Source organism: Ylistrum balloti, unplaced genomic scaffold (assembly GCF_031769215.1).
Source record: "Ylistrum balloti isolate Yb309-2 unplaced genomic scaffold, AGI_CSIRO_Ybal_v1 Utg370196, whole genome shotgun sequence".
Taxonomy (NCBI): Eukaryota; Metazoa; Mollusca; class Bivalvia; order Pectinida; family Pectinidae; genus Ylistrum; species Ylistrum balloti.
Window position 1 is genome coordinate 17,794 of NW_026782173.1, and position 9,377 is coordinate 27,170.

The 9,377-nt window shown below is 41.9% G+C and overlaps 1 protein-coding gene across 1 annotated transcript; it reads left to right on the forward strand.

The window, feature by feature from the left end:
- Nucleotides 1-4,459: 4,459 nt before the first annotated feature.
- Nucleotides 4,460-6,854, forward strand: LOC132551345 (uncharacterized protein DKFZp434B061-like). Its single transcript, XM_060215481.1, has 3 exons — nucleotides 4,460-4,469; nucleotides 5,014-5,693; nucleotides 6,027-6,854. Exons 1-3 carry the CDS (start codon nucleotides 4,460-4,462, stop codon nucleotides 6,852-6,854), a joined length of 1,518 nt encoding a protein of 505 aa, XP_060071464.1.
- Nucleotides 6,855-9,377: the final 2,523 nt, after the last annotated feature.

Consider the following 9,377-nt stretch of genomic DNA (forward strand, 5'->3'; position numbering starts at 1 on the left):
ATTAATATGGTTCGCCAACAGTATACAACAGTATAACAGAATGAAATGAGGTTGTACGATTGAGGCTGTCGGCAGAGATAGGAGGGTCTGGTTTCCTGTTCTGGTAGGTAAATACGATGTACAGGGCCAATAAATTTCCTTTGGTGAACAGATAAGACATCAATAAATCTAAATGTTGAACTAAATGATTTGGCAATGTTGTTGTAACCTTCTTATGATAAGAACTTTCGATAAATTCAGCATCGTATGAAAAACAAAAAGCAAGACACCAAAACTTGGGTACAGTTTTGTTCCCAAAGGTATGCCAATAGTCCATTGGAATATCTTACCGCCAAACTCAAAGAAGATATTGCCAACAAGGAATTCAATCATTCTTGTCATTGTATTCCACAAGGGATGATGTAGCAGAGTGGCTGAAATAATATCATAAAAAAAACTCCGGAACAAAAATTCAACTTTAAGAAAAGCATCACTGGTTCTTTAAAACCCACAGTACATGTTAATTCTAGTCAGGATCTCATGCATGAATTACTAAAGTAAGGGTAGCCCAAAAAACAACACTAGGCTAAGTGATAACAAAACGACACCAGACTTAGTGATAACAAACAGCACCAGACCAAGTGATAACAAACAACACCAGACTAAGTGATAACAAAACAACACCAGACTTAGTGATAACAAAACAACACCAGACTAAGTGATAACAAAACAACACTAGGCTAAGTGATAACAAAACAACACCAGACTAAGTGATAACTAAACAACACTAGGCTAAGTGATAACAAAACAACATTAGGCTAAGTGATAACTAAACAACACTAGGCTAAGTGATAACAAAACAACACCAGACTTAGTGATAACAAAACAACACTAGGCTAAGTGATAACAAAATGACACTAGACTAAGTGATAACAAAACAACACCAAACTAAGTGATAACAAAACAACACCAGACTAAGTGATAACAAACAACACCAGACTAAGTGATAACAAATAACACCAGACTAAGTGATAACAAAACAACACCAGACTAAGTGATAACTAAACAACACTAGGCTGTGATAACAAAACAACACTAGGCTAAGTGATAACTAAACAACACTAGGCTAAGTGATAACAAAACAACACAAGACTTAGTGAAAACAAAACAACACTAAGGCTAAGTGATAACAAAATGACACTAGACTAAGTGATAACAAAACAACACCAGACTAAGTGATAACAAAACAACACTAGGCTAAGTGATAACAAAATGACACTAGACTAAGTGATAACAAAACAACACCAGACTAAGTGATAACAAAACAACACCAGACTAAGTGATAACAAAACAACACTAGACTAAGTGATAACAAAATAACACCAGACTAAGTGATAACAAAACATCACTAGACTAAGTGATAACAAAACAACACCAACCAAGTGATAACAAAATAACACTAGACTAAGTGATAACAAACAACACCAGACTAAGTGATAACAAAACAACACCAGACTAAGTGATAACAAAACAACATTAGACTAAGTGATAACAAAATAACACTAGACTAAGTGATAACAAAACATCACTAGACTAAGTGATAACAAAACAACACCAACCAAGTGATAACAAAATAACACTAGACTAAGTGATAACAAACAACACTAGACTAAGTGATAACAAAACAACACCAGACTAAGTGATAACAAAACAACACCAGACTAAGTGATAACAAAACAACACCAGACTAAGTGATAACTAAACAACACTAGGCTAAGTGATAACAAAACAACACCAACCAAGTGATAACAAAATAACACTAGACTAAGTGATAACAAACAACACCAGACTTAGTGATAACAAAACAACACTAGGCTAAGTGATAACAAAACAACACCAGACTAAGTGATAACAAACAACACCAGACTAAGTGATAACAAAACAACACCAGACTAAGTGATAACAAACAACACCAGACTTAGTGATAACATACAACAGTAGGCCAAGTGATAACAAAACAACACCAGACTAAGTGATAACAAACAACACCAGACTTAGTGATAACTAAACAACAATAGGCTAAGTGATAACAAAACAACACCAACCAAGTGATAACAAACAACACCAGACTAAGTGATAACAAAACAACACCAGACTAAGTGATAACAAACAACACCAGACTTAATGATAACATACAACAGTAGGCCAAGTGATAACAAAACAACACCAGACTAAGTGATAACAAACAACACCAGACTTAGTGATAACATACAACAGTAGGCCAAGTGATAACAAAACAACACCAACCAAGTGATAACAAAATAACACTAGACTAAGTGATAACAAACAACACCAGACTAAGTGATAACAAAACAACACCAGACTAAGTGATAACAAAACAACATTAGACTAAGTGATAACAAAATAACACTAGACTAAGTGATAACAAAACATCACTAGACTAAGTGATAACAAAACAACACCAACCAAGTGATAACAAAATAACACTAGACTAAGTGATAACAAACAACACCAGACTAAGTGATAACAAAACAACACCAGACTAAGTGATAACAAAACAACATTAGACTAAGTGATAACAAAATAACACTAGACTAAGTGATAACAAAACATCACTAGACTAAGTGATAACAAAACAACACCAACCAAGTGATAACAAAATAACACTAGACTAAGTGATAACAAACAACACTAGACTAAGTGATAACAAAACAACACCAGACTAAGTGATAACAAAACAACACCAGACTAAGTGATAACAAAACAACACCAGACTAAGTGATAACTAAACAACACTAGGCTAAGTGATAACAAAACAACACCAACCAAGTGATAACAAAATAACACTAGACTAAGTGATAACAAACAACACCAGACTTAGTGATAACAAAACAACACTAGGCTAAGTGATAACAAAACAACACCAGACTAAGTGATAACAAACAACACCAGACTAAGTGATAACAAAACAACACCAGACTAAGTGATAACAAACAACACCAGACTTAGTGATAACATACAACAGTAGGCCAAGTGATAACAAAACAACACCAGACTAAGTGATAACAAACAACACCAGACTTAGTGATAACTAAACAACAATAGGCTAAGTGATAACAAAACAACACCAACCAAGTGATAACAAAATAACACTAGACTAAGTGATAACAAACAACACTAGACTAAGTGATAACAAAACAACACCAGACTAAGTGATAACAAAACAACACTAGGCTAAGTGATAACAAAACAACACCAGACTAAGTGATAACTAAACAACACTAGGCTAAGTGATAACAAAACAACACATACCAAGTGATAACAAAATAACACTAGACTAAGTGATAACAAACAACACCAGACTTAGTGATAACAAAACAACACTTGGCTAAGTGATAACAAAACAACACCAGACTAAGTGATAACAAACAACACCAGACTAAGTGATAACAAAACAACACCAGACTAAGTGATAACAAACAACACCAGACTTAGTGATAACATACAACAGTAGGCCAAGTGATAACAAAACAACACCAGACTAAGTGATAACAAACAACACCAGACTTAGTGATAACATACAACAGTAGGCCAAGTGATAACAAAACAACACCAGACTAAGTGATAACAAAACAACACTAGGCTAAGTGATAACAAAACAACACCAGACTAAGTGATACCTAAACAACACCAGACTTAGTGATAACAAACAACACCAGACTTAGTGATAACAAACAACGCTAGGCTAAGTGATAACAAAACGACACTAGGCCAAGTGATAACAAAACAACACCAACCAAGTGATAACAAAACAACACCAACCAAGTGATAACAAAATAACACTAGACTAAGTGATAACAAACAACACCAGACTAAGTGATAACAAACAACACCAGACTAAGTGATAACAAAACAACACCAGACTAAGTGATAACAAAACAACACCAGACTAAGTGATAACAAAACAACACCAGACTTAGTGATAACAAACAACACCAGACTTAGTGATAACAAACAACACTAGGCTAAGTGATAACAAAACAACACTAGGCTAAGTGATAACAAAACAACACCAGACTTAGTGATAACAAAACAACACTAGGCTAAGTGATAACAAAACAACACTAGGCTAATTGATAACAAAATAACACTAGGCTAAGTGATAACAAAACAACACCAACCAAGTGATAACAAAATAACACTAGACTAAGTGATAACAAACAACACCAGGCTAAGTGATAACAAAACAACACCAGACCAAGTGATAACAAACAACACCAGACTAAGTGATAAGAAAACAACACCAGACTAAGTGATAGCAAAACCTACGTCAGCCCGGGCGTATAATAAACAAAACTATCCCATATGACAACACCGACCCAAATGATCACAATGGAAGAAAGTCTTAAGAGACGGCAAAATTTTACGAAATAATAAGCACCAAAGTAATGTCAACGAAATGACAGAAAGTAGGATCTTAAATAAACCAGGAGCAGCCCAGCAGATATCGAAACTAAAGAAAAGGTGCAAGCGATGGCAACTAAAACAATAAACATTAAGACTATATAAAGCTTCCGTAATGTCTTCAGTCAAGGAAGGCGTCGCAGTCTACATTTAGCCAGTCGCAATATCATCATTTATCATAAAAAATAGACCGAAGAAAGAAAAGAAATTGTTTGAGGAGGAATATTAATGGCCAGATAAGTATCTTACTGGGATAAGTTTGGCTTTTATGTTCTCATTACAGCTAGGCTAAGGTCAAATAACGGTACGTAAGGATGATGGCGTACATAAGGGAGCATACTTAAAGGTCAAAATGTTGCTCATGTAGCATGTCACACCAAGTGGTAAATCCAAGCTAATGCATTCTTACCATTATCAATATCATTTTTTATTTCCTGTCCAACCCGAGCCCCGAGCGCTCGCCACAAAGGTTTCCTGTCTAGCCCGAGCACCGAGCGCTCGCCACAAAGGTTTCCTGTCCAACCCGAGCTCCAAGAGCTTGCCACAAAGGTTTCCTGTCCAACCCGAGCTCCAAGAGCTTGCCACAAAGGTTTCCTTTCCAACCCGCAACCCGAGACCTCGCCACAAAGGTTTTCTTTCCAACCCGAGCCCCGAGTGCTCGCGACAAAGGTTTCCTGTCTAGCCCGAGCCTCGAGCGCTCGGCACAAAGGTTTCCTGTCCAACCCGAGCCGCGAGCGCTCGCCAAAAAGGTTTCCTGTCCAACCCGAGCTCCAAGAGCTTGCCACAAAGGATTCCTTTCCAACCCGAGCCCCGAGCGCTCGCCACAAAGGTTTCCTTTCCAACCCGACCCCCGAGCACTCGCCACAAATGTTTTCTATCTAGCCCGAGCCCCGAGCGCTCGCCACAAAGGTTTCCTGTCCAACCCGCGCCCCGAACGCTCGCCACAAAGGTTTCCTGTTCAACCCGAGCTCCAAGAGCTTGCCACAAAGGTTTCCTGTCCAACCCGAGCTCCAAGAGCTTGCCACAAAGGATTCCTTTCCAACCCGAGCCCCGAGCGCTCGCCACAAAGGTTTCCTTTCCAACCCGACCCCCGAGCACTCGCCACAAATGTTTTCTATCTAGCCCGAGCCCCGAGCGCTCGCCACAAAGGTTTCCTGTCCAACCCGCGCCCCGAACGCTCGCCACAAAGGTTTCCTGTTCAACCCGAGCTCCAAGAGCTTGCCACAAAGGTTTCCTGTCCAACCCGAGCTCCAAGAGCTTGCCACAAAGGTTTCCTTTCCAACCCGACCCCCGAGCACTTGCCACAAATGTTTTCTATCTAGCCCGAGCCCCGAGCGCTCGCCACAAAGGTTTCCTGTCCAACCCGAACCCCGAACGCTCGCCACAAAGGTTTCCTGTCCAACCCGAGCTCCAAGAGCTTGCCACAAAGGCTTCCTTTCCAACCCGAGCCCCGAGCGCTCGCCACAAAGGTTTCCTGTCCAACTCGAGCCCCGAGAGCTCACAACAAAGGTTTCCTTTCCAAACCGACCCCCGAGCACTCGCCACAAATGTTTTCTATCTAGCCCGAGCCCCGAGCGCTCGCCACAAAGGTTTCCTGTCCAACCCGAACCCCGAGCGCTCGCCACAAAGGTTTCCTGTCCAACCCGAGCTCCAAAATCTTGCCACAAAGGTTTCCTGTCCAACCCGAGCTCCAAGAGCTTGCCACAAAGGTTTTCTTTCCAACCCGTGCCCCGAGTGCTCGTGACAAAGATTTCCTGTCTAGCCCGAGCCTCGAGCGCTCGACACAAAGGTTTCCTGTCCAACCCGAGCCGCGAGCGCTCGCCGAAAAGGTTTCCTGTCCAACCCGAGCACCAAGAGCTTGCTACAAAGAATTTCTGTCCAACCCGAGCTCCAAGAGCTTGCCACAAAGGCTTCCTTTCCAACCCGAGCCCCGAGCGCTCGCCACAAAAGTTTCCTTTCCAACCCGACCCCGAGCACTCGCCACAAATGTTTTCTATCTAGCCCGAGCCCCGAGCGCTCGCCACAAAGGTTTCCTGTCCAACCAGAACCCCGAGCGCTCGCCACAAAGGTTTCCTGTCCAACCCGAGCCCCGAGAGCTCGCCACAAAGGTTTCCTTTCAAACCCGAGCCCCGAGCACTCGCAACAAAGGTTTCCTGTCCAACCCGAGCCTCGAGAGCTCGCCACAAAGGTTTCCTTTCAAACCCGAGCCCCGAGCGCTCACCACAAAGGTTTCCTGTGTAGTCCGAGCCCCGATGGATCTGAAAATGACGATTTCTTTCCACAATTGTCGTTTGAATACCAACCCAGGCGCGGGTCGTTTATCCATCCGCCGGGCCGGAGTTCTAACGTTCATCGACTCCACACCGAAAAAAAAGTCGATAGAACGTTAGAATAATTTGGACTTAAACTTTATATACAGCCTTCAGAAACATTATCTGATTTGTAGGGGAACACAAACAGCCAGATGTCATACGAAGACGGTTTTGTAGAGGGGGGGGGGGGGGGCACAAACAGCCAGGTGTAATATGAGGACAGGTGTTTAGAGGAATACAAACAGCCATATGTCATGTGAGGACGACTGTGTAGGGGGAAAGAAACAGCCAGGTATCATATAAGGACAGGTGTTTAGAGGGATACAAACAGCCAGGTATCATATGAGGACGGGTGTGTAAGGGGACACCAACATACAGGACGTCAAATGACGACGGGTATTTAAAGGAACACCAACAAACAGGACGTCATATGAGGACGGATGTTTAAGAGGACACCAACATACAGGACGTCATATGAGGACAGATGTTTAAGGGGACACCAACAGCCAGGATGTCATATGAGGACTGATATTTAAGGGCACATCCACATACAGGACATCATATGAGGACAGATGTTTAAGGGGACACCAACATGCAGGACGTCATACGAGGACAGATGTTTAAGGGACACCAACATACATGACGTCATATGAGGACAGGTGTTTAAGGGACACCAACATACAGGACGTCATATGAGGACGGGTGTTTTAAGGGGACACCAACATACAGGACGTCATATGAAGACGGATATTTAAGGGGACACCAACATACGAGACGTCATATGAGGACGTGTGTTTAAGGAGACACCACCATACAGGACGTCATATGAGGACGGATGTTTAAGAGGACACCAACATACAGGACATCATATGAGGACAGATGTTTAAGGGGACACCAACATGCAGGACGTCATATGACGACGGGTGTTTTAAGGGGACACCAACATACAGGACGTCATATGAAGACGGATATTTAAGGGGACACCGACATACATGACGTCATATGAGGACGTGTGTTTAAGGAGACACCAACATACAGAACGTCATATGAGGACAAATGTTTACGGGGACACAAAAGGGGCACCAACATACAGGACGTCATATGAGGACAGATGTGTAAGGGGACTAGAGCATACAGGATGCCATATGAGGACGGATGTTTAAGGGGACACCGACATACATGACGTCATATGAGGACGTGTGTTTAAGGAGACACCAACATACAGAACGTCATATGAGGACAAATGTTTACGGGGCCACAAAAGGGGCACCAACATACAGGACGTCATATGAGGACAGATGTGTAAGGGGACTAGAGCATACAGGATGCCATATGAGGACGGATGTTTAAGGGGACACCAACATACAAGATGTCATATGAGGACAGATGTTTAAGGGGACACCAACATACAGGACGTTATATGAGGACGGGTGTTTAAGGAGACACCACCATACAGGACGTCATATGAGGACGTGTGTTTAAGGGGACACCAACATACAGGACGTCATATGAGGACGGACGGGTGTTTAAGGGGACACCAACATACAGGACGTCATATGAGGACGGGTGTTTAAGGAGACACCAACATACAGGACGTCATATGAGGACAGATGTTTAAGGGGACACCAACATACAGGACGTTATATGAGGACGGGTGTTTAAGGAGACACCACCATACAGGACGTCATATGAGGACGGGTGTTTAAGGGGACACCAACATACAGGACGTCATATGAGGACGGACGGGTGTTTAAGGGGACACCAACATACAGGACGTCATATGAGGACGGGTGTTTAAGGAGACACCAACATACAGGACGTCATATGAGGACGGGTGTTTAAGGAGACACCACCATACAGGACGTCATATGAGGACGGGTGTTTAAGGGGACACCAACATACAGGACGTCATATGAGGACGGACGGGTGTTTAAGGGGACACCTACATACAGGACGTCATATGAGAACGGGTGTTTAAGGAGACACCAACATACAGGACGTCATATGAGGACGGACGGTGTGTAAGGGGACACCTACATACAGGACGTCATATGAGGACGGGTGTTTAAGGAGACACCAACATACAGGACGTCATATGAGGACGGGTGTTTAAGAGGACACCCACAGGCGGGATGTACTAACCAATACGACAGAATTAGAATATTTTGAGTATAAGATACGAGATGTTACATATGAAACACAATATTTTGATTGTAAATCACATGAGTTTGAGTGTAAATCACATGAGTTTGAGTATAAATCATAGGTAATGTCATATAAACGCTATATACGATGATTCTATGTCAGATAGGACATTAAAAAGTCCAAAGGTTTCATAAATATAGACATTAAAATCAGTGACGGATCAAAATTCCTTACGTACGTATATGTACATACTTACCGAAGTGTCACACCTGGAGTATTATCACAAACTACCATACTACATTAGATATAAAACATGTGTTGTCACTATTTCCGAATAATGTTTAAACAGGTCGTCGAAAACTCCAGCTCATTGAACCAAATCAGTAATATTGAACACAAAATGTGAAATGAAATTTGATCACTCACTTAGCTAATAGACAAAAGAGAAAAATTGGA

What these genes read in the sequence shown, in the direction of transcription:
- LOC132551345 (XM_060215481.1), top strand. An exon ending in TCCAAGAGCTTGCCACAAAG is followed by an intron (nt 5,694 to 6,026) that starts GTTTCCTGTCCA and finishes TTTTCTATCTAG; the next exon opens with CCCGAGCCCCGAGCGCTCGC.